Source organism: Opisthorchis viverrini (genome assembly GCF_000715545.1).
Source record: "Opisthorchis viverrini unplaced genomic scaffold opera_v5_133, whole genome shotgun sequence".
Lineage (NCBI taxonomy): Eukaryota > Metazoa > Platyhelminthes > Trematoda > Opisthorchiida > Opisthorchiidae > Opisthorchis > Opisthorchis viverrini.
The window spans coordinates 902,233-929,040 of NW_008751791.1; the positions used below are offsets into that span (position 1 = coordinate 902,233).

The window sequence follows — 26,808 nt, forward strand, 5'->3', positions numbered from 1 at the left end:
TTCAAACGCCGCGATTTCGAGACCGTGGTGATTGAACATACCAGTAAGCGCTGTACACTGTTCAAGCTTATTAGTATTCTCACTACCAGTGAAACTCGCTGCGGAGTTACTTACCCAGAAAATGCCAATTAACCGGTTACAGACCATTGAACAGGGCAGCAAAACTCTAATCTGCATCTTAGTTACAAAAACTGGACAGAGGTCTTCTCCCGAACGAGTCTTCCTTGAGATTCATTGCCACCACTCATTCGTCGGTCAAATCCAAGCAAACGTTACAAAGTGGCCCCACGAATTCCGCAACAGAATTCTCCTTTTCAATCGACGCAAAGCGAAACTCTACGAACAACACATACTACTCGCGTGCCTCCCTAATCAGTAGTATCACCGTTACACCAGTAAGGCTCTAGTATTCCAGATTCGAAACTTGAATTGTCAAGAGACGCTCCCCTGTATATAAGGTGACTTCGCCTCTGATTTTCGCTTCGCAAGTTGAATCGATTCAGGACGTCCGGAGTGTGAATTTAAGTTTGTTTCCAATAGCTTCGCCCCCAACTTCTTGATGTAATCGGCAAATCAGCAGATGATAGGGCCTTCTTTGAAGGTCCGTGAGTCTGGAGCAGCTTGAGGATGCCAAGATTAGGGCGTGACTAGCTAACCCCTAAAGGTACTACGACGGACACATACTGGGTTACACTGATCTCTTGTCTTTAAGAGGCATTTCGATCCTTGCCGTGCCGTATAAAGTCAACTCATACAATCAAGGTATGTGAAACGTTTGTCAACGTGCGTTATCTCTGACATCAAAAGCTAATTTGGATGAGGTTGAATCTACTGTGAGAACCGCCTCACTTAATGGCTATAGAGCTTACAATCTGAACATTTAGGCATCAGATGTTAAGTGTCCGCTTGTTCTGTATTTTGAAAAGCAGCGTTATTGTATCACCGTGAAAATTGCAACCTACTTTGTTTTAATCCAAGATCAACTGCCTACGCGAATAATAGGTATAGCCAAAATTAAAAATACTTACCCAAAAACAGCGGATCAAAGTTACACTCCCATAAACTCAATTCTCACTCACTCACGGCAGAGTAGTCATGTAGAATATCGTTGTTTCGTCGGTTTGTAAGATGGTTTCTAAGCTTATCTGAACTTTGACTAACCTCTGTAACGACATGCCACTAGTGAACTTACACCTGGCATGCGATTGACCCGCACTTTTTTACGCTAATTTCATCGTTCCCCCACTTTTTGACTCCAAGCTCGGAAACAACATTTGAACCACTCAAGATCATTTTTCAGCTTTAGTCTTGACCTGTAACTCTGGCTGTACGGCAGTAAATCGTCACTATTGAACACTGAACACTGCCGATGGCTTAAACGTGATAATTCAACTGATAATCGCATTTGACGACCATCAATATGACTATCTCGATTTACTGAATTACGGTTGTCTTACCTACCATCCTACAGACTGTTTCTGGTCTTGTGTGACCGTTCGACCAGTCGTTGCGATGAGGAAACACACATAGACCTCATTCACTGTCTGAAAGTTTAATCGTGAGTGGTCAACGTTAAATTGCTCGACCAATCCTTCTCAATGCGACTGTATCGGTCATCCGTAGAGGTCTAACCATCTAGAAAACCGGACACTGGCTCCACATCCATTAACCTGGTTTCAGTTATAATAGCTGCTTTTTACAGCAGTTGATTGGTACGAGCAACCCGATTACTCGTAGATAGCCAGATAAGGCTCATGATAATTACCGAGACATTGGTTCGATTATAGTAAAGATATGTCCATAGAAAGCCCGCAAGATCCTTCGCCATTATTGCAAGTCATCCAAACTGGTGTCACTCATTGAAAGCCCCAGCCAAGCTTTTGATGTGTTTTATATGTCATCACCGGCCTAGGCACTTCCAGCAGGGATGAGATATTTCGTGCACTTGGGATTTCAAAGAGTTAGCAACCACTCATTATGAAGGACTGATAAAATCTCGGGTCTGTCGTTTGAGATTATCAAGTCTTTTGTGATGATCGGTGAGGATCCAGATAAAACTACCTACCTTAAATCAGTAGCCGGCAGATAATTGGAGCAGCATGGTCACCTTATTCGAACTCCCAAGTGTGCATCATGATCGACGAAAGTCAGCAGATCAAAATTAAATTTAACCTTCCAGTTGTTCCCTCTTTTAGTGCATAGTTGTCGTGCAGTCCGAAGGTAGCACAAGGGCTTACGTACTACCAGGTTACCAATCCCCAGAGGGAATCAACTGGGAAGACAAAATTGGATTCGAACAACGGACCAGGCAATCGGTAGCTTTCGCCTTAAGCATTGAGCTCTCTTGACCGGATCGTTTAGTAAACAGCTAACCTTTGGCTTCAGTGTCTAATTTAAGATGGTTTCTAATATTCGTCACTGATTATCGTTCTTTCAAACCTAAATTGATTGAATATTTGAACTCGTTAAGAAATGACACCAGCAATGATAGAACATGAATATAGCCTAACTCCATTATTTTTTAAATTAATGAAACAACAGGTAGTAAATTATGAATGATAAGTCAGAAAAGTCATCTACCATTTTGCTTACAAAGTAAGCCTTCCGCATAGGTACCTTCCAGGGACCTCAATGCCAAATTTACTCGTGAAACACCGCAATTTTCTTCTCGTTATCCTATAATTAGTCTCATTTCGATCGTTATTTACTCAACCATTTTTCTTTGACCTGACTGATGGTCCTCCTCAGATTTAGCATCACACTAACGGAATCACCTACGCACGATAGGTGAACCCCAATTACCAAGTCTAACGAGATAGTGTTACGAACGTTTGAAGCGCGATGGGTACCTTTGTAAAATTCCCTGTGATATAGATTACCCATGAATTAATAGGGTAAGATGTCGCTAGCTTGCAACAGCGATACACCACGCGCTTCTTCCTGGTCATGCACCATCCGCCAGATGTAGAAAGACTGACCAGACACCTCTTTCTTTAACCTTTCACGGTGAACGACTGAAGTTATTCACGAACAACCATTGTTGTGACCCTTATCCCAGGAACCGGCAACTACCAACATGACCGGTTTGACCAAGCAGAGCTTTATATCTCGTTACAGAGCGATCACGCTCAGGTCGTTTCCACTCAGCGCAGTACTGGGCGAAAATAACTATACAAGGCACAGGATCTTATGAAAAACAAAGCCCAAGGCTTTACCAGCCTAACCTAGCTGATCTTTCATGGATAAGCCGCTTTCTCTAAATGTCATCCGACACAGCGCAATGCTGATCTGATGTTACTAACAGACCCGAGCAATCCAAAACGCCGACGGCCTTGTTGCGTAATCTATTGGTATCGATCGATAAAGCAGGCTTAGTCGTACAGCGACATCGTGAAATCTACCAAAGAAACGCACATCCGTGTTACGATAGAATCATAGATGTTGAGGGTTAACGAAACCGCACAGTTCTTTTTCGTTCTGGAAGGGAATCCGTCTTCCACCAGTCCGTACCGTTCCGTTCAACTGCAAGCACGATACTGGTGTTTGATCCAACTCAAGTTTGCAATAAAACTTTATAGTTTGCACACGCAAAGTGCAAGCCTAATGGCACCAGATTGCTGTTATTTGCATTGCAATTCCCAGAGGTTTGACTCAAGATCAAAATACTCAGGTAGCTCCAAGTGCCCCGGGAAGGCTTCAAACCCATGTTAGAGATCTGGATTCCTGAAATTCTGTAAAAGCAGCCATTTGGTCATTTTGTTTATGGCTATATTGTGGCAAACCCGGAACTTAATCGGGATTGTGATGATTCCCTAACACACTTTCATGTTAGTAGCTGAAATGTGAATTTAAAAAGGAGATAAAAAATGATGTGTAAACATACATAACACCCTTCCTTTAAAATGCTACAGACTAGTTTTGTACTTTCTTGAAGAAATAAGGCCGACCTTACCTGCAGTCTCAGTCAGCTTAAATGCTAACACACTAAACGACGCTGGACATTTTTTTGGACTTGAAATGATTGTTTTGATCTGTGGTCTGCACAGAGCTTTTAATGAATCTCATACCACATGTATTCAGAAACAGCATCGAAAAATCACTGGACTAGGAAACTCCATAAACTTACACCAGACAGCCACAACAACAACAACATATAGTGATTCAGATTAGGCAGAAGGTGCACTAATTATGGTTGGTTTTATATCTAAACGTTAGAACACCCAATATTATCCCTAGTTATTATTGACTGACACACAGGATGAGATATTTAAATTAGGTAGTGTGACGATTCAGATCTTTTACCTCATCAAGAACAGACCTGCTAGATCATGTGGATGTATAATTCTAGTCAGTCTACAATCGTGAATCCAATATCCCACGCACGAACTCAAATAACGGTGATCCTTGAACACGGTCAATGGAAAAATTACTGTTGAATGGGATAGTCATGATATTTTTCGCTACGCCAGTTCAACACTAATATTTTAGTAAATTTTCGGTTTTCGCTGGTTTTACCTGCTCACTATTACTACAAGCTACCAGTGGCTTCTTAATTATGACTTTCACAAAACGAACTAAGCTTACAAACCCCATCAATCTTGAGTTAAACAACACGGACACCCGTTGCAAACACACTTTTGACGGGTGTAGCGTCTCAATGACACAGCCATCTGAAGATGTGTATTCTAAACTAATGCCCCCGCAGATGCATACTAAAGCCCGGTGAAACTCTGGGATATCAACGAAAACAACCAGAAGAACAATGGAAAAGACGAAAAGAAGCCGGCTTTATATCGATCGCTTCAATGCACTGTAGTTCCGTGGTTCGGAAATCTGAATACATTCACAGTGAGATACGCTTCCAGACTTGGAAAACGTTTGAGAAAGATTGAATGCCGTAAGAGATGATTTAACGGAACATACCGTATTAGACACTTCTTTAATAAATGTTCGACGTCATTTCAGTTACGTTCGCGGGAAATAGAGAAAACCGAACCCGTCTCTCAATGCAAGCAATTTTCTGACATTTTCGCTTCTGAGAGGATGTCTGGAGGTCAGCGGCCTCTAATAACCGAATGGCACGTCAAGACGGATGTGTCACGTGCGGGACAGGGACCAAATGAAGACATACCCTAGTCAGTCAGAACGTCAGCCAATCCGTATCGTGGATCTTTAGCTCGATGCTTCTCGCCCCATTACGGGGATCCTTGTACGACCTTGTGGAACACTCTGTGGTTACTCTATAGATACAGTTGTATTAATCATCCTTCGTCTCCATAATGTGCTGTTTGAAGCCTACCATGCTTTTTGATACAACATAGTGGGTGGATTAGGAAGTCCAGGACAGACCGCTCAGCAGATCACAACAGAGGGTAATGTATAAAGATACGAAACTTGGAACTGTTGAATATTACGAATTGTTAAATATGACGCACGAGACAGGTAACCCATTGGTAGCCTTCGTAGCTATCAGTTGTGGACCGACTCTTTTTGTGATGTAAAAATTTAAAACCGCCAGACGAGAGAGTGAGGATACGTGAAATTATTAATCTAACTATATAGATAGTTGCGTTCCGTCCTGAGATGTGAAGATAATACGCCGCAATAGTAATAAATTTTAATGCATACAGATAAAATTCAATAAGATGACACATTAGTTGCACGGAAATCTCACCGATAAACAGTACAGCTGTGTTTAAAAAAGATGGATCTCCGATCTACCGGCGAGGCGTTTCCAATAACAGGTTATACACAGATATGGGACCCTAGTTAGACCAGATTGGTTACTCTGGCAAAAGCATGGAGAAACAATATGTGAATAGGCACCATAGTGTTCATGGAACTTCCTTCGAAGTGGTGCACAATGAGAGCTCTGGCTTTAACAGAAATTAAACTTGATCTTGACCAGATAGCGTAGACGCACCTGATTTGGATCGTAAACAACGTACTCGTTAAATTGAAGAGCCAAATTGTCGGAATTCGCTTCAGGTGATGGCACCAATTTGCCGATGGGAACGGTCACGTCATCATCACTTGAGAAACAAAGTGGATAATATTAAATAGGCGGACAACTGATGTATTTAAGGCGCTAAGTCATCATAGATGAAAAAAGAACAATTAGTATACATTAGTTCCTCCCTGGAGTGAATCCGTCCAAGAAAAGAATGGATCGATTGCGTGCAATCTGCATGGGACGTTCGACGTTCTCGGATCCCAACGATGAGATGCACGCTAAGCGCTTCAGTTCCACTTTATGTGTGTTTGGAGGAGATCGGTCTCGTGAATCCCACACTTTTATCCCCCCCTTCCACATCAGAGTAGACAATCAAGTTGTCTGCTTCGTGCTCAATGCTGAGACGTTCGGATGGGTTCATGCATGGCTTACAGCAATCCATTGGATGTTCAATCCACCATAACAGGGACCATGGTTCGAACCCGACCTCTGACTCTCGACTTCCTGTCTAGGGTTGGGCAACCTGGCATTATCCCAGCCCTCGTGCTTTCCGTCCCATGGCAGCTAGGCAACTAGAGGGTGTTACAGCTGAACGAACGCAAACACAAAATGTTTCCTTTTGAAATGTAGGACCTGTGTCGAATAACTCAGGAAGCATGTTAGCTTGAGAGGGATATTTCGGGAGTCCAATGGAAAACGAATTTCACCATCCCATTTCACCTGCTGAGCTTCACTGAATTATCATCGTTGCGCAGCATCCACCCATTTTTGGGACGCTCATATTGTTTCCTTCAATCTATTTCTATAAACCCCGCAGGCATGTGTGACGCCGGGTGGCGTCCCCCGTAGCTCGGTGCGTTGGGCAACAGTCCGCAGGGCGGGAGTTCCGTAGCTCGGGTCTACCCGGTATACTATCTATACTACGACGTCAAATATCAAGACTACCTCAATCAGTTGCGGTTTTCATTCCTAGTCGTCATAAAGTCAAAAGCTGAGAATCAAATTCAACCAGTGCCGTAAACCGCACACATCATAATTGCGCCTCTGACACTAATCAAGTGTTCAGAATGAGACAACTTCAGTTAGTTCGCCCGTGTAAAAGCGTTAATCTCATTTAACACTGTGAAATGAAGGTAATTCTGGACCAGCGGATTAGGAAAGACCTCAGCTTGCGAAAGATGGTTACCAACCACCAGCTGAAACCTTGTGAGAACGTTTTAGGAATTTGCACAAGATATTTTCGCAGGACATCAACAAGGCTCCATGGAAATCCGAAAGCGTCCGACAGAAAAATATGAAGACAAGTGAAAGTAAAGCTTCGCTAGGAGGCACATAAAATATGAAAGCGTTATGTACCACTTTCATGAGTGGATTAAATCAATATAGGGTCACTTTCATTACGAAACAAAGGCAAGTTGGAGAATGCTATTGAACTACTGTGAAGGTTACTGGGATACCTATACATGAAAAGACGTTCGAAGTTAAAAAGATTTGTCACACCTCTCAGTGAGTATATATCGAACGATTCAAACTATGTTCAGTAAAACAACGTATGCATGACAGCGCTTTCACGTTAAGGTTCAACGATCAATCATGGAAGGTGATTCCGATTAGGCGCAGCGAATAAATTTTGCGCAAAAACTTTCTGACGTAAGTTGGCGCACCGAACAATCTAGTGGGCCAATTCATCACTACGCAGTTACAATCAATCACCTCGAAATACACATGGCACCGGTTCTGTTCGAAGGAATCAGAAACAAACACAATCTTAGTCGAAACTTACAGCTTACTCCATGTGGACTCTTCTGGTGTCACCCGACCAACACCCTTCACGCTATGCGTGCCTTCAGGGAGTTGATTTGCAGTGTGACAGGCTTGGTAGAGTTCGTTAACCTTGCCTAGGGAAACCTACAAAACGTAAATGAGGAAGAGATGGTGGTAAATATAATAATAATAATAATAATAATAATAATAATCGCCCACGTGCAAAAATCTTTCGGCGCCATGCTACTCAAAGGAATCACGATGGTTGGGATACTGTCAGGTCGCTCAAGGCTAGACAAGGGAAGTCAAGATGCAGGGGTTACGTTCGAACCAGGGGGCCTTCTGGTTAACCGCTGAGCCATTCCGAGCTAAAGAAGAGTTTGTTTTATCAGGTATTCTTCTCCAAGGAAAAAAAACAAAACCCTTGTCCAATAGAGAATCAAGTGGTCAAAATTTTGAATAAGAGTGACATGAATCAAGCTCGGGATAAATTTTACATGGAAAATCTTGCGGACTCCGTATTGGAACAGAGCACGTGAGATACGCAACGGCAGGCATGGGTGGTTCAGAGCAAAAACAAAAACAAAGCTAAAGTGGTGGTCCTAGTGACATCTTGGCACTGGACTAATAGACAATCACGATTTGATGAGATAAGAGCAACAGATGGTGTCTCAGGGGACGGACGTGTGGTGAACACGTTCAGAAGCATACCGAACTTCACAAAACAACAGAGTTTCGTGGTTGCACATATAAGTGGGCATTTTAGTGTCACTCAAGGGACAGGTTAGATGTAAACAGTGAGGCAAGAACCACACCGGGTATGTGAAACTCTGGTAATCACTATGCAATAGACAATTGTTTGTTTAACAGTTGCTAAGACAATTGAATCGCGTTCCAAAAACGACGGTGAACAAGCACTAACACTTGTATATATAAATATATCCCGTATGACCAGATTTCAAGCGGCAGAAAAGCGGTAACCATTCAAACTTGGATCCAAGAATGTTGGTTCTTTTCCAGTCTCTTTTTGACCGACGGTAATGAAGTGAAGATGCGAGTGAGGCACTCTGAAAGTACCAACGTTCCTTAGCTTAATATGGGCTGTGCAAGGCTTTTTTAGGCATAATTTTTCGAATTGTTCCAAAATGCACTTAGTTTTCTATGAATAATAATAATAATAATAATAATAATAATAATAATAATCGCCCACGTGCAAAAATCTTTCGGCGCCATGCTACTCAAAGGAATCACGATGGTTGGGATACTGTCAGGTCGCTCAAGGCTAGACAAGGGAAGTCAAGATGCAGGGGTTACGTTCGAACCAGGGGGCCTTCTGGTTAACCGCTGAGCCATTCCGAGCTAAAGAAGAGTTTGTTTTATCAGGTATTCTTCTCCAAGGAAAAAAAACAAAACCCTTGTCCAATAGAGAATCAAGTGGTCAAAATTTTGAATAAGAGTGACATGAATCAAGCTCGGGATAAATTTTACATGGAAAATCTTGCGGACTCCGTATTGGAACAGAGCACGTGAGATACGCAACGGCAGGCATGGGTGGTTCAGAGCAAAAACAAAAACAAAGCTAAAGTGGTGGTCCTAGTGACATCTTGGCACTGGACTAATAGACAATCACGATTTGATGAGATAAGAGCAACAGATGGTGTCTCAGGGGACGGACGTGTGGTGAACACGTTCAGAAGCATACCGAACTTCACAAAACAACAGAGTTTCGTGGTTGCACATATAAGTGGGCATTTTAGTGTCACTCAAGGGACAGGTTAGATGTAAACAGTGAGGCAAGAACCACACCGGGTATGTGAAACTCTGGTAATCACTATGCAATAGACAATTGTTTGTTTAACAGTTGCTAAGACAATTGAATCGCGTTCCAAAAACGACGGTGAACAAGCACTAACACTTGTATATATAAATATATCCCGTATGACCAGATTTCAAGCGGCAGAAAAGCGGTAACCATTCAAACAGAGGGAATATGGGTGAGGCGCGCGAAGTTCACGCGGAAGACGGTTCACTATACAGAACAGTATGTAGATCAAGACACAGTGTGGATTGGCATACACCAAACAGGATGAATCACAAATCAGGGGCTACAAAGAGCATAAAACCACGAAGACCGAGGGCGACCATGCGCGAGCGACAGCGAATGGCTCAGGTGAGTAGGAAACTCTCGGTTTGAGTTGGCAGCACGTTTTTACCCTTAACATATTGATTCTACCATAGTTTCATTTTTTCCAAAAGGGTGCGGGTGTAAAGATGATCACGCAAAGACCGCGATGTCAATCTGCATCACTGTATAATAGACGACCCAGCAGTGACTGGGATCCTCGAACACAGAAGGTTGAAATGTACCGAAAAATTTATACACATAGTGCCATGCTACTCTAAGTGGAGTTTATATACCCAAATCTCGATGAGTAGACAATGTCTACCGGACTAGACCACTCGTAGATCTGAAGCAACCGTGGTGTACCTTGAGTAAATACACGTGGATACCATCTCAACTACGTGGCCGGGTTAAGTTTCCATGTACCTAACCAAGCACGACCTATACCACGGACTCAACCAAGGCGGATGAAGAATACTGACTCGCGAAAAAGATTACAGTCAGAACTCCGCTACTCAAAATACGTGACTACCTGTTGCAAACCAAAATTTAACACTGGTTGCAACAGAACGCCACTTACCACCGTGCTAATAATACGCTATTTCCGTCAAGCCTAAGGAATCAATGCCTTTCAGACACAAAGGAGAGCCCAGTTTCTGACCCATATAATTATAAGACTAAGCACAGAGCTGTATATTCTGCTTTCGGCAAAAAGTTTAACCGCATTTTGGTGTGGCTTCTCTAGGAGATTAGTGAAAGCCATCCAGTTCCATAAGTGAAGTCACCTATCACTAATTCGCACGGTGCAAGCACGAAGCTTGTGGTCAGTTTCATCTGGTTTACCAGCAACCTTCCCGCACGATTCAGTTCTAAGGTGTGGACAGAATAATGCAGCAGAATTAACGAGGTTACATCCGACGGAATTTACCTCTGTCGTAAAACTCCTCACTTTTGCAGGACGGTTTTTTCCACATGCCCCCCAAAACCTAGGATTTGATGACACGTTCGAATTTTCGTATAGTTCACGAATTTTTAGCATGCAAAAGATAGTAGTACCTTAGTGCTAGTAGGTCGCCTGTTTTTGTATCTGCGGTAGAATACAAGTCCCATTCAAATAATACGGTTTCGAGTGTAAGACGCAAGCAAAGTATACGTGAAAAAATACGCACTATTTGCGCTTTCATGGCTCTCTTTGTCATCTGTGTACACAACGCATTTTTTTTGGTTGAATTGTGCATCGAGCGTGAACCACGACGCACCGCCACACCCTGGTGGTACCACTTAATTTGAAAGCGCAGCAGACCCCATAGTCATAGCAACCTCCAAGGCTTAGTTAGTCCTTCTAAATGATTTTGTCGATACACAGTGACTTTAAAAAAATTAACGGGTTTGAAGTGTAATACGTATGTACCATGATCCGAAAACCACGTACTATGTTACTATGTTATCAGTATTCGAAAGGATGGTCCACTGTGCTCCGTTAGCCAGTTGATTTAGTCTGCTAAAGCCATGGCCATCGTGAAACGGGGGCCGAAGTTGTGTAGTGCTTTCCTGACCCCTTGGTGCGGGCTCACTTGAATGACTGCGCCTGGACAGGAGAACCACTGTTCAAACGAGTCGTGTGAGTATGCATTCTACAAAATCCAGCAACCACCAACACCTGAAATATTTTTGTCAGTGGTATTGCTCTGATCTTTAAGAGACAAATTCTTACAGAGGTTGCTGTAAAATTCTGCTGGCTTATTTGAGCTACGCTGAGGTAAGAACTTGGCGGGATTCGGGAAACAGTGTGAAACTATCATATGCTGCGCTCTTTTCAAGTGCGAAAGAAAAGCTTATCTCTATACGGCTTCAAATCTAGTTTCTACTCAGGCTGAAAAACCCGAAGTACGGCGAATCTGTCTCATTTTTTCTATAAATCAGCAACAGTATGCGTTTGGCGTCCATTGCGTTTCAAGCTTGCAATCTGACATTTCACTTTTCGGCCACGGACTGCTGATTAGACGTGTGATCAGCCTGTATTAAAACAGAAAATTGTACAGTTTATCCTTGATGTCCAGTGACCTGGAGTTGACTGACTCTGATTGATGACGCTGAAGCTCGGCTTGTCCCCATAGGCCTTCTTGATCGGCAGAGGACCATGTAGATCAGAAAATGTAAGATTTTCTCAATACCTACCGAATATGACTTCCATCATCATCATCATCATCATCACTATCATCATCAATGTCTGGGGGAAAGCTGTGCTTGTTACACACAATGCTCGTTACTTCTAGCGTCGCTTTACTCACATTGTCCTAGATCTAACATGCGAAATTGCATTATTATCAATACACCAACTCGCTCATTCGAAGAAAAATGAAAATGCTGAAAAGTAATATATTGCAGAAATTGACTGTGGTGTTAGGATATTTGGTAGTTTCCGATGTCGTTGATGATGATGATGATGAGTTTCCGATAGAGGTTTCGTCCCGTCAATGAAGATAATCCATGCTGAAAAGCGGAGAAGCACTCCACAGCTGTTTCATCCTTATTGGGAATCAGCACCGGTGCGCATCTCATGAAACGTACAGTTTCGAAACTGTGGCCTTCTGACCAGTGGTTGAATACTAAACAGTTTGGCTGCTAACGACCGATAAGCAGTGTGATTAGGTCTCACCTGAAGGGAACAGAGCGCCACTCAGGCTTTAACTACGAGGATGATGTGATGTGGTTTCTGTGAGTACAGGATGAGTGCTACTACGCCCTGTCCAAGTGTGAGCTAAGCACATCGCTCATCATGAGGACGGAATCTTTGTTGCGTATTGCGGGAGGCCTCAAGCTTGACGATGAGCGGTATAGTTCCAATCTTCACTTCTGATAGACACGTCATCAAAACGGTTTAAACAGCAAAAAAGCCATAAGAATATACACCGCCACAGCTTACGCACTATTAGTCATTCTTGCTGACTAATCTTGTTCTTCTGTTGGACAGAAGTGTTACTATCCACGACATACCCTAAAGCATGAAACACTTTTGCTGGTACGTATTTTACATAGGTGAATCAGGCTTTTGACGGTCTACGAAAAGTGGTTCCACGTGGACATATGACGGAGTACCAGCGGCTGAGCAAGATTGCCACGCTTCGGTTGGCAATACAGTACATACGCGCAATGAACCGGATCTTGGGAAGGACTGTTTACGTAAGCATGGAACCCACGCTGAACGTGCCACTCGAGGAATCTATGTGGGAAAGAACAACAGAAAAACCTACAGACAATAAAAGCAACGGACGCAGGGAACAAGCAGGAAGAGCTGGAGGCGAGGTTGTCACAAGGACAAGTTCACAATCCGACTGTGGCGATATTCACTCAGCTGAAAACAAGGTGCTGTTCTTGTTCGGATGTTCTCCGCAACTGGGTTGGCTTGGGCCACAGACAGAATCACCAAGACGCGGTAAGTTTACAACACTCGAGTAACAGAGAATATAAACTGTAACATGGAACCGCTAGTCGGTCGCAGTCAAGGATGAAAAAGTATAACTGATAGAGTAATGATTTGCTACTCTGTTAATGTCAACATAACAACCTCGTTCCCGATAAAATGCAATCAACTGACCGAAAGTGATTTCACGGTTGATAACTACAGGCAACCGCATTGCCTGAAAGCGTCAGACAGTCACATTAGGCTCGTTCGGCTTTATATGAATGGACATCATTCAGCATTCTGATCCACTCAAATATATTGCTTGAGGTGAGTTGGCTGTGTAGCATAATGTTCCGAATAGTTTCGCTTGGGTTTACATGAACATACCAAAAGTCTGACCCACAAAGCAGTGAAGGGATCACTCCCATAACCTCTGCCTCAAAAGTCTGAAGTTACCGGAGCGGATGGCGCAACAGTCTGACCCATTTCGCTACAGGATGCCTGTCTGGACCGAGCATGAGGGGAGTAAGGCATAGCTGTCTGACTCTAAATGCGGCTGCGCACAGCAGACACCTTCTGAGCAATACCATACTCTTGAGTGTTTAAAGTATTTCGACCGCGTTGAATAATCCGCCGGCAATCACGACTAGCAGTTGGGCGATCGGAGTGCGCGCATTTTACGGCCGACTTCTCCCAACACATTCTTTCTTCGGAAGATGGAAGCAACGCTGTTTTCATAAGTATGGACATACTGATTACCTGAAGAAAATACCTCATTCCTAAAGCAAAGCACGGCTTTACATCAGACCGCCTCAAATGTAATGTGTAGCAAGGATTCTTCTTCGTCACTAACCTTTCTGGTATGGTTACACCATAAGGAACTGAGATCCAGCCAGTGTAGCCCACAGGATCACTACAACACAGAAGCCTGACCGGCACAAGGTGACAGCTCTAGGTCGGGGGAGATACGTCCGGATGGATTTGTAAGTATGGCGAAGCAGTCTGCTTTTATGTCTTTTAAGAGTAGTGATCAATGGGACCTGCCACTGAAAAGTCTAAGGTATACCGTCTAGTCAAGTGCAAAAGATGTGAATACGAACATAAGACAAGGACCTCAAGATGGATATTGATTAAGTAAAAGTTAGGGAGAGACTATCGTACTACAGTTGTTCTGTTGGGCAAGATTTCTCCTTGAATCGCGATATCCTTTGAAAAATTAGTCTCCCGTTGTACGATTCCAATTCCAAGCAAACAGTTTTGCAGTCATTGAACTAGAATGAGATGTTGTCGAACATGCAAGTACGGCAAACTGCCCAGGGCGGGAACCTACGGAAAATAGTGGAGTAATTCTCCGATGAAAAAGTTCTTTGGAGAAGGATGAATAATAGGAACCGCATTTAACTACATTTAATTAATGAAAGATCAATTACTCGCAAGTATTCTCAAGTTACTTCAACGTACGATAGAATCGTTTACTTCTAATGAAATGAGTGCTCTAACAACTTGAAACTCTCGCATAGTTGACAGAGAACTTCCACATGACAAAACTGAATAACGATCAGCAACTACCCTGAGATAGGTTGTTATTGACGTATGATATTTACGCTATCTATGACGGTATGACTGTTAAACAAACTTCTATAGCACAATTTAAATAACACATTTAAGGCAATTCTTGGTCATATTCAAATACATAAACTGATGGGAAATAGTTAATCCAGCAATATGTATGATGGTCCCGGTCAGTGGCCGGAAGTTAACTCGTGGTAAGTTAAAAACCAACTAACTTGGACGTATTCGGATGAGGATCGGATTATCTTACATCAGTTCGGATCAATCACCCTCCGAATGAAGTGTAATTGAGTGACAGATTCCTGAACAAACCCACGCACTTAGTTTGGGCTGAAATGTCGGGCAAGTCTAGTTCAGTGAAACCCAAAGGGTAGAGGGATAATGTACCAGCAGTGAAAGTGAATTGGTCATAGTGAATGTGGAAAAAAGCATCATACTTGACCAGGTTACTCTTCCGAAACCCGCGGTGGCTTCAACTTGGCATCTGACCCTTGAATTAGCTTATCGTACACATACGACGCTAGAAGCTTACCGAAGCAACCAGAGCACACTGACAAAGCAAGCTGGATACTCCAGAAATTCAGGAAGCGGGACTCGTTCTTACATTGTTTTTCTGTGGTACAAGCGTTTATAGATATTACACAAATACTAAGTAGACATGCTAATATTCACGAATGTGTATCCCTTCCTATTTTTGATCAACCTGCAGATATTGGATTGCTCCCAGCTGATGATGATGGAAAACTAATGCGAGATGGATGCTACATCCCAAACAGTAATAGAAATTGCAACCAACCGAGTACAACGAGTCAAACTGAAAAGGAGCAGTATGCTGTGACCGAGTACCGATGGGAAAATAAAGGTAATCAAGTAGGAAACTATTTCCTCAGTGAGCGTGGTTGGCAAAGTCGCGATCATCAGACGGCGAGAAAAACAGCCTATTATGGATGGCATGGGGACGCAACTGAACAAGAACATTTTGGGAATGCAGTATCAGATGGGTGGTTGGCGTGCGAAGGCACATGGCGACCATAATTGTATAAACTAATTCGTGCATCAACTACCGTTGTTCTCCTAAACGTGTGTAAAGTAACTGTATAAATCGATTTATACAAGTTAACTGTTTGGAGCTGTTCGAATAAAAAACCTATTAGCAACGGCGATCGATGTCGGAACTGTTGTGGGTCTTTCCGGATCTGGAAAAAACTTTTATTGCGTCACAACAAAGTACAAGAACTTCGCCCCTCTTGAGTGCATGCCTCGTTGGCGAATTCTGATTGCAGTTGACACTAATTGAGACGTAAATGAAGAGACCACAGCTGTTTGTACTTTTGAGGCATCCATCGCCGCATTTTTTAAGGTGGGACAAAGGAACACATAGTGACTTCACATGACGGGTGCATTGGTCAGAGCAGTACGACTAAAAGTTACACTATATAATACGCATATAATCCATGAATGTTTCTTTAGATAGCAGCGAGCGGAAGGCTAATTAGTGAGTTATTTACTTCTTGACGACCTGCGGCCTTCATACTGATAATTCGTTAATAGCTTTACATGAGTCAGGAAACGTTACCTGAGTTTTTTTCGGTTGACCTGAACGGCGTTTGTTTTGACTTGAGCGGGTAAGAGTATGTTAGTTTGGAAAAAGTCGCTTAAGGATACGAACGAATCACACAAATGAGGTTCCACGGAACGATTCGGTTGAGAATAGTTTTAAGCGCTTTTGGTTTTGGGAGAGACTCAGCTGCAACCCAGCTGAGTCTCTCGTTTATGATATTTCCAAGCAAATGAATGTGCTGCACCGAGCCGCCTCATGTTTCAGTTGGTACGACATTCGAGATATCGCGATACATGTATGTACGTAACGCACTACTCACAAGGATGCTAAAACTTCGACTGCCCACGACCAGTTCTCCCTTTTTGCTGCTCTTCAGGTAGACTCCCCGAGTTTTCGTCAACCTTGTTTCCTACTTAAAACCAAATTGCAAGAATTAGCAAAATAAACACATTTTCAAAAAAATGGTTTTGCGTGAGACTCACCTGAAACGCAACTGAATCTCATGTTTATGATGTTTCCAAGCAACTGACTGCGCCTACCTGATGAGCAACTAGAAGGGCGAAACTGGTCGTGGGCTGTCGAAGAATTTTCAGCAACCTTTTGGGTAGCTTTAAGCGCTCTTCGAATTTATCAGAAAAATCAGACCTATTACTACAGAGATTAAGCTCTATTGTACATCTCATGATTTGCTGCATCACAAAAAAAACAGGAGAACACTGTTGTACAGAAATTCAGTTGTCAAGCCCATTGAACAACATCCAGAATTTGTACATGTCAGACATGTTCGTATTTTTCCATTTTCGAAAACAGTGTCCCTTGTTGGGAAATACTAAGGCTAACACTGATGTGAAAAAATTCTTTTCCTTTCTAGCAGATCCGGCATTTTGCCCATCAATACAAACATAAATTCAGTGTGACTTGGACAAGGCAGCTATTTTAGGCTGAATGTTTCCGTTGGGGAAGAGGTAAACACTAATTAGAGGCAACCACTGTACTTGGTTTATTGTGCAAGCCAGAAAAAACAGGTTTGTTTTGAGTTGAAACTCTGTAGAAAAGAGAACCAAAAGCACGACAGCTTCCGACTCTGCTTTTATTTCTGACAAAGTGTAATAAAGAATTGGTAAGGTGGTGTCAAATAAAACATTGTTTTGGAACTATCGTTGGCAGGTGTTTCTGAACCAGAGGGTATCTCAGAAACACCAGACTGCAGAGCAGCATCAATAGGGGAGTGACAGTGATGAGCCGCGGAAACTCGGAGATTCTAATGGGTATGACCATTGTAACTTTATGTGCATTCCAACATCTTGTGGTGCGCATCACTCAGACATGTTGAATAAGAGTGAGTACGGTATCAGGGCAAGTAAGGCCACTGAACAAGTACTTGGATTCATCACGGACCAACCGCTGCCACCGACCAACACTGTCACTAAAATATACGGAGCCATGTAGTTTCGATGTCTCTCCATGTACATATGTGGGCATAGGTTAGTATTTTCGACGTCCAAATGAACAATATGAAGTCACTATTGAGGGCAGTCTTTGCAGCTCAGGTAGCATGGATGGTTATTGGTTTGTTCACGGAACTGGGCAATTTGATTGCAAACGTACCAATCGAGATGTCTTCATTAGTATGTTATCTCTCCACGACTGACTTTGATTCTCGCATATCGATAGACCTACTTGGGCAAAACCATTCGGAAAAAAAACATTCAGGAAAAGGTAGGGGAAGAACATCTGGAACCTACCTCACACAGAGCCATGAGACCGACGTTTTTCTTCTGCGTCGGGTAAGCATAGTTCGCGGACTTTGACGAACAGTCCGCAAAGTAAATGCCCTTGCCAAACATGTATCCTGTTACTGGAGCTTCAGGTGGGGCTACCTTCAATCCACGCCCCAGAATGCCAACCCAGTTGGTCAGCCGACTCCCATGCCATAGAAGCATCCTACACAGGTGAGTAAACAAGCGTGGCAGAAGAGTTGAGTGCTAAGGCCTAATACAACTTATTTACACCTCCTCACTACTGCTTCGTTTATCAGTAACAAAATGGTAACTCGAAAGATAGGGTGAAAATAGACGAGAAGCTTCCACAAGCGGTGCGGAGATGAAAGCACGGATAAAAACATGACAACATCCACAATGGCAGATACAATCGGTGAATAGTGTTGTGCTTCCAGTATAAAAACTTTTTGACGCGTCAAAGTAATCGACTAATGAAGCTTCAGATTGGTGTGTCAACTGATCCCGGGAGGCGATAATCAACGGATGGTTTCAGCTGCTACAACTACATGCTCAAACTAGTTTTACAATTCAAAACCATTCCAAGCAGTGAGGTGATGTTGTGGTAGTATAGCACTACCGAGTGTTGATTTACGATATAATTTAGGGACTGATCAGGAAGATGGAGAACGACGAACTCGGTGGCCACATACTTGTGTTGTCCGCACTCACCCAGTGGCCAAAAGAATTCAGCTAAGTTCACGTAGGATCTGTTGTTGATGGAGAACAACGTCAAGAGCAGTTTAGCGATTGAACATTTCGATAGAAAAGAGTAAGAAAAGAGTTAATCGGAATCCGCCCAGATCACATCGGAAAGGAGCTATCCTGTCGTTTTAGTGAAAACTAGAATAGTCTAGGATAGTGAGACAAGGGGAAGATAAAACGTACTCCCCGGTTTGAATTGAGCCCGGTTACCATTTCCGTACGTTCAATGCAAATCGATGTCAACATACGTAGTAAGTAGATAGTTACAATTAATGGTACCTTGATTTGAGGCAAAAGAGGGGCTTATGGAAACAAAGTCCAACAATACCAAATTGTAGTGCTCCTGGCCTAGTGAACGCATCACCTACCTCTGTGTTTAATACAGATCCATATAGCGTAGCCCAAACAAAGTCATCGGTTGAAAACTACATTCCCTAAGAAACCGTTGGTAGGCTGACACCGAACGAAGTTCGAAAACCAAAGTGGTTTGAGACTTCACCTTTTCGGTTGGAACCGACAGCCTCATCAACAACGATCAGTCAATGAATGAATAATGCATGCTAAACTAATGTCGTGTGCAAATCTGCAAACATCTCCCCATGTTCATTCATCAATTCGAAGGATGGTCAGTGGACAGTTTACACAGAAACTGCAGTTTCACGAAGAACGGTCCCAACTATGCAGACCAAGCCAACTGCAGAGTCTACATTGGAAGAAACCAACGATTAGAACAAAACCCGTCACGGCTGACGGGTTTCTCATGTCTGTCTACCAAGTAGAATAGTGATAATCTAGTGTCCTTCCCCACTACAAAGGTATCAGAAACTCTTCATGACGTACGGAAGACAAGCAGGTGCAGCATACGATCGACCAAATGAATTCGATTTACGGAGCTCATAAGACAATTGGGTGAATAACGTACTGTCTGCCAGACTCTGTGCAAACGCTCGAAGTATGGTCAAATCCTAGACTTTCCCACTGTTGTTACCATGAATACATCGACCAGTTTGAAAAAAATGGCGTACAATAAAGGCTTTAATAAGATATTCATCATCTGGGATTATCAGACAATACGAACAGATTACGCGAAGCACGAAAATCATATTAACCAGATAGCAAGTGATAAAACCAGTAGAATGAATGGAGAAAATGGAGAATATAAAACCCCACATGAAGTGCTGCCAGCTCAGCACGAGACAAGTACACAAACAGCAAAAGAACACGTCAAGCTGCAAAAGCCTCGCATTGTCAGCTTGATACAAAACTCAACATAATAATGATCAATCATCCAACTCACTGGTTGCCATAATTCTTGAACTGTTTCGCTTCACTCTTCTTCGTACACTCAAATATATCAAGCAGCTCCAGTTCATACCAGTTATGGGTAGCACCACGGTTCACACACAAATAGTCCCGTACTATCTGAAGTGTACGAAGAACAACTACCAACAAGAACCTGACGTAATTGGATAGTCACGTGGAAGAGAGTGATTAATTAACCCACACAAATCAAAGAATTAAACTACGACCATATTATGAGTTGAGTGCACAAACGTGACTATAGCTGCACCAAAACGAAGAAAAGCGGGTGGTGGTATGTTTAGCTGGAGCTCACTGAATTAGCCCAGCTGCCATGCCACCCGAAGGAAGCACAAGGGCTGAAATACTACCAGATTGCCCAAACCCGGACTAAAAAACTTCACTAGTACAAAATATACTAGATCATCAATCGAGTATGAACTTTGCTGAGCTCTGACAAATTGTGCAAAACAGTACAGAAATGAAGTGGGTCCTCACCCAGGTGCTTGTCAGCCAAATCTGACAGGCAACAAGGTAAAGAAAGCGAAAGTGACCTAATCAAACGGTACAGATAACCATAAACCACTCATATATTTGCGCAATGCAAATTAGCCTCTCGAGCAGCACCATCAATTGTGAAACTGAATTGAGTTCGGGAGGCGGATAACGTACCGTATACATTGGATGGTCTGGTTCAATCGGTTTCAGTTCACACTCCAAGCGCTGATACTGGGAATCGATGAGGTTCTGAGTTGGCTTCTTATCCTTTTTCATCATATTCACGGCGAACTCAATATCATCCAGGGCCTCGAGGAGCTCTAGCTTTTCTTTCACTTCATCCATCGTGCGCAATAGAGGAGGTACACGCATACTGCGTTGAAAATGGTGAGAAAGAATGGGCATTACTGAAGAATCCACGCCTTTGCACACACATGTGCCCGAAATAAGAAGCGAAAGGACAAGGACTGTACTGCAAAGTACGTAATTTAGACATCCAAAATGAACTCATGACGTAATTACATCAACATTAATAGTGATTGGCTGGTTGGCAGTAGTTGATTTACTGGACGTCTGCACAGAACAGGTAAAGCAAACTGTTTGGGCAAACTGGGCAGGGTCGAATGGGGCTTCGTGTGAAAGCTAAGAATGCCGATATTAAGTCGGGGAATAGGGTCGGTGAACAGGTTTCTGATTATTATTGTTTAATTGCATTACCATTATTGTGCGCTTGTATCATACCGGAATATTATATAACGACACGCCAAAAAAGCAACCACAGACACTAAGCCATATGGTAGCAAAGCAACGGTGTTGAACGCTCATGACGATGAAATTAAACCAGAAGCTTAATTAGTTGATTAGTTTCGTCCAGAACATGCTCAATTTTGTCGGAGTGCGATCAGTCAGATTGAACACTTATCACGCAGTGCATTTCGAATGATAACTTGAATGTTTAACTGGAAGGAGGCTAATGAGTACCATGTAAAGTTTGCATCACAAATATCCTCCCAAGTTTTTTTTTGGAGAAACTCGGTTCCAAGTAGAGTTGCCAGTTGCTAGTTAACAAACTTGACCGCTTATTATCTACGGGTGGTGTAAACCTGTGGACCTCCTAGCTAGCGTACACTGAGTAACTAGTTGCAGTAAAGAGATGCATCAGGTAGAGTGAGTGGAACATTCTTACTATGAGACCGCTTAGACTAGATGGCCTGGAAATTAACAGATTTGTCAGACACAGCGCCACTACCCATAATCCTTCCTCTGGTCAACACACTTACGAATTCAAAATATGAGAACCCAATTTTGTCTAAAAACCGGTCGACCTCTCCCTAAAAGGTAAGCTCCCTATCTGGAACCAAGATGTGACTCTGTATTGCTTTGCCTGTGACTATGCGGCAAACTATGTTGTTTGGATAATCATGCGCTTAGCATAACGAATTCGAGAGCACCATTCGACATGAAAGAATATCACAAGAAATTTCGGCTTAATGGACCGGAATCAAACACCAATCAGATATGAATTCCGCTTTCTAAATTATTCATAAGGTTTTGACAAATCAAAAGTTGTGAAACGACACGACCTAGCTACAATGAAATTAATCACCAGACTAAGAAGCTCTGTTCTGTGTCCGAAAGAGACGCCTACAGGCACTACACCTGAAACGGCTCCGAACGGAGAGCTCAGACGTTTATACAAAAAGAACCTGACTACGTGGTTACTGCTGACAAAGTATAACACTTTTAATGATTTTCGGACTGATTTTTAAGAAAAAAGTGGTAGCCCAACTCATATTGAGCTTTTTATATTACGGCCTTGTAATTGTCTCGGCTGGAGGAAAAGTATCCAAAAACGTATGGTCATCAACACACTTTTTTGTGATTGCATGGAAATCCTTTGGTTACTTCGTACAACACAATGCAATAAGCCCATTAAAGAACCACCCACCCCCTCTTCGCCCGGAGAAGATAACTGATCAGCAGTACATAGCATTCCTCGTCAGATTACCATAAGACTATTTCTGGAGAGCCTAACACATGAAGTCTGATTCTGTTCCGCGAAGAACGGTTTTGCTTCTCGAGGTAATAAACCCTATTATCTACTAGAAAATGAGGTAAAATCCACATGGTTCAACAACTATCTAATATTAGGATGCAGGTCAACATACCGATTGCGCCTAATTTGTTCAAATCTTGATGAAACCAGTCGCGTGAATTTAAACCCAAATCCGGAATCCTACAGTCCCTCTTTCCAAACGCTACTATTTCGACCCCTCCACCCAGACATAGCTGACTGAGGTAGAACACTTATTAATCATTTGCTGGTACCGATCAAAGAAACCATGCACTCTAGTGGAATGTAGCAAAGGCATTGAGTACAGCAATACACCAGTATTTAATATTGATGCCTAGTGTGGAGACAGCGATCTCGTAAGGAGCTGAAGAAAAGGGAACACAAAGCCTAGGGTCTTTAGAGGAAACGAACATGAACCAGATTCAGTCACCTCCGAGCAGTCATCAGATGTGCAAATCAGAGTATTGTGTTCGATCGGATCTCAATCAGCACGACTTAGCTAGATCGGTTGACTGATTAAATAGAGGCAGCGCAAGTTATGCCTGCTAAGCAATGCCGAAGGTGTTTTTGTTGTTAGTTCAATCCAGCTGATCCGAAAGAAGTGTGTACACCTCGGAATTCTTGTAGTATGTCCATAATACGTCCATAACCTTTCACCTTCCATTCTTATTTCTCACAGTAAGACTTTCATGTAAACTGGTTGCAAGACAGTGAAACACTGGCGTTAAACGGCGACGTGGTGCTGCTTACGACGACGACAGTGACCGACCCAACACCTTTTGCGAACCCAAGCCAAAAACAGTCCAGCGCACAATGACAGATTAACGTTAGCTTGGCATTCAGGTTAGGATGGTAGTACGAGCGTCATTGGAACTTGTCCCATATCACCTCCAGTAGTGATTCGAGGCAGGTGCAAGGACTCCGAGCAGGAGTCCGCAAACATCCTGCAGCACTCTGTTTAACCGTAACCGTTCTCAGTTTGTGTTGCCATGTCATGACCTATTACATGTCAAATTTTCGCCATCGATGGATTCGAATAGATGACAACGCCTCCCTGGGTAGATGATGATTCGGCAACCACCTGGCCTGCTACGTAGGCGATTTCGATTCGTTAACGGTAACTGCTTTACGCAATAATTCGTCACCGACATTCTGCAATCAGCTGGCTCTTGCTATGTCAAGAAGGCAAAGAAGACCAAATGTTTGGAGGCACATTATAAGTGGACAATTTTTACAGTCAATGGAGTTTTCAGGTGAATCCCATTTCTGTCTGAAGTCCCCTCAGAAGACATCATGAGAGTTGGGTAAAACTTGTTGCAAAATATCGATGATGTAACGACGGAAATAAGTGAAGTTAGGATGACAGCAGATTCTCAGGTACCACCTGTTTTCAGGATGGTGTTTATACAGTCATGAGATGTACTGTGGGCTCTTATCAGTAGTTGGAGATTGTAGATTACAATATCGCTTCTAAGACAAATTTGAAGTTAGTAGAAATCCTTATCAAAGTAATTTGACGAATCGAGTTGAAACAATCCAGAGCCCGACAATGATGTTAGCAGACGTTGTTCAGAACAAAAGAGCCCAAACAGTGTGTTTTGAAGCAACAAAAGAAACACTGTACTACACGATGACGCATCGCTACTGATCTAAATACTGATGACGTTACGTGGATTGATGAAGAAACGTTTGCAACGAAATTACCAAGCACAGAAAACAAATAACCATGACACATGCACTTTATTTACACAAGGACACAAGCTCGGACAGTGGCTGCGGAAATTATCTGGAGAACTCATTTCTGTGCAATTTCTCCACGACCTGGCATGCTAATGTTAGATCCCTTATATTATCACTGAAGAGAATTCATCCCCTAGGAAACTGCAAAAAGTCCCTCTCATCGGAAGGGGGTACTTTAGACCATTTGCTACATGTCAGTAAGGGGTAAACAAGGAATTTCGCCAGGGACCTCGTTGCAGAAATCAAGATAAGGAAATTCTAACGGGTCAAAAATCACCTGCACATCTTGTATTCGTTTAGAAATCATCTAGGGTACTGTCATACAACTGAGGGCACTTGACGCCGTATGAGTGCGTAGTTGGCACCAGTAAAAACGAGTGTTACCGAGGATCATGGAGACTATACAATACAAAGCTAGCAGTGAGTTAATCACCCGTGGGTGATGTTTATAATTAATGAAGTGCTTTCTAGATACGTATCTGACACAATCTGTGTTAACCGATTCAATCTCTATGCAACCAGCACACCGCAGAGAACGGGTATGTTATCATCAATTCAATCATTTTATAAGCTATAAACCGTGTACCACAGGCGCATCGCTACCAGGTGCTACAGTTTCAGTCACCGGAAAGTGGAAGAGTGTGGGAGATACGGCCAAACCTTAGCATGTTCAATTAGTTCGGGAATCGAATACCTAAGCACTGAAGGCGATAGGTTTGATGCACGATGGCCATCGACCGCGAGATTGCGCCATTTTTGCCAGTTCCATTAACCACCAGTGAGTTGAGTCTCGGAGTTCCAACCGAGGGTCACGACAGTCGTTGGACCGACTAAGTTCACTGGCCAGTGTTTCATACTTAGTTGCCGGGTCATGCACTGTCTACCTCCCGGTCGCTGCCGTTCAGTAAAGGGCTGGGCGAAAAGAGCTCCGTGAGGCAGACGGTATTCTGGCATGCGGAGTACATGTCGTAACCAGCGAAACCTATGAAGCGTGAGTAACTTATCTATCATGGGGGAGTTCCTTCTTCCTAAGGACATCTGGTGTACAGAGGCATTGCTAATCCGATTTTCCCACCAAGCCTGACCAATGCTTCGGAGACACCCACGGTCAAACACTGACATCTTTCTTACGTCCTCTTGTGTAGAGACCACGTCTCTGGCTCAGTGGTTAGAGTGCTAATTTACTAGCCGAAAGGTCTGTGGTTCGAACCCGAACTCTGCCTCCCAACTCCCCCTGTCTAGGTTTGGGCAATTCGACAGTATCTCAGCCCTCGTTCTTCCCCTAGTGGAATGGTAGTTAGGCACCGAAAGGGTGCTGCAGCTGAACGATTTCGACGGTCGACGAGCTCCACTCGGATTATATTCTGTTTTCGGTCCAAATTTTCTGAAGTATGGTTGCCAGGACCTCGCCACCTTTGTAGAGTGCAGGGTGCAGACCATCCGGGTCAGGTGCATTATCGTGTTTCAGGAGTGATTGATTAGATTCCGGTTGCCGATGGAGACTTGGTTCCAATGTTCTATTCAGACACGCTGGGTTCTTCCAGCGGCTGTGTTGAAGGAGACCAACTGAACTGTTGTTCGAAGTGCTCCGCCCACAGCTCAAAGCGATGAATGAGGTAGTGAGGTGCCATTCCGTCTTTTTCGCATAGTATTTTACTGACAACTGATTTCTTTTGGTCGGTTCCGTGAATCGGTTTAAATAGGGTGCGGCTGTTGTCTGCAGCGAAGGCCTTCTCCATCTCCTGGTTTTCGGAAATCCACCAGCGTTGTCATTCTCAAAGCTACTGATAACCCGGTGTTTGAGGGATTTGCGTGCGCCATCACAGTTGCTGGTAAGGCCTTTCTGTCAGCGCTAAGATCTGTTGACCTCAACGATATCCACTGTTCATTTAATTGAATCAGATGGCTTGTACAAAGAGTTCTGAAAGCCGAGAGTATAGCTTTTTTAACTCGCCTCCATTCAACCTCCGGGCAATATTCGTCATCTGTTCGGCTGTGCGTTTCTAGTAGCTTTCTAGCCCGATCATCTCAATACTCTCAACCAGTCGAAGTTGAACGGAGTTGCGCTCCACTGGCACGCGTGATGTTGACGAAAAGCGAAGTGATAGCCGAGCCCTCAAAATAGCATGGTCAGAGTTAAGCGGCACCAGAATGAACGACAATCTTTTACTGAAGCTCTTCATCGGTAAGTGATAGCCACATGGTTTAACTGGGTCCAAGACCGTCTTGTGGGAAGATGTAGGGTTTTGTTCGGTGATCCTGTCTTTAGCCTATGACTCAAAAGTCTGAACCGCGAGAAAGCAGTTATTAGTTTTTTTTGGAGGGGGGGGGGGCTT

At 43.2% G+C, this 26,808-nt stretch overlaps 3 protein-coding genes across 3 annotated transcripts in view; 1 reads left to right on the forward strand and 2 right to left on the reverse strand.

Moving 5' to 3' along the window:
- Window positions 1-5,878: 5,878 nt before the first annotated feature.
- On the reverse strand, window positions 5,879-7,861 carry T265_14047 (hypothetical protein; the record flags this gene model as incomplete). The annotated part of the gene is made up of 2 exons (XM_009171795.1): window positions 5,879-6,032; window positions 7,737-7,861. Coding segments are annotated over 2 exons (279 nt in total), but the record flags the coding sequence as incomplete, so codon positions are not given.
- A 1,846-nt stretch (window positions 7,862-9,707) lies between these two features.
- On the forward strand, window positions 9,708-15,852 carry T265_06501 (hypothetical protein; the record flags this gene model as incomplete). Its single annotated transcript, XM_009171775.1, has 3 exons — window positions 9,708-9,887; window positions 12,879-13,275; window positions 15,527-15,852. The coding sequence occupies 3 exons, from the start codon at window positions 9,708-9,710 to the stop codon at window positions 15,850-15,852; spliced, it is 903 nt and encodes a 300-aa protein (XP_009170039.1).
- Window positions 15,853-25,240: 9,388 nt separating this feature from the next.
- T265_14048 (hypothetical protein) overlaps window positions 25,241-26,808 on the reverse strand; it is a gene marked incomplete at both ends in the record, with an annotated part of 4,859 nt that continues 3,291 nt past the window's right edge. The window contains 4 exon segments of the mRNA XM_009171796.1: window positions 25,241-25,608; window positions 25,886-26,256; window positions 26,265-26,499; window positions 26,508-26,735. Coding sequence (XP_009170060.1) covers window positions 25,241-25,608; window positions 25,886-26,256; window positions 26,265-26,499; window positions 26,508-26,735 — 1,202 coding nt within the window.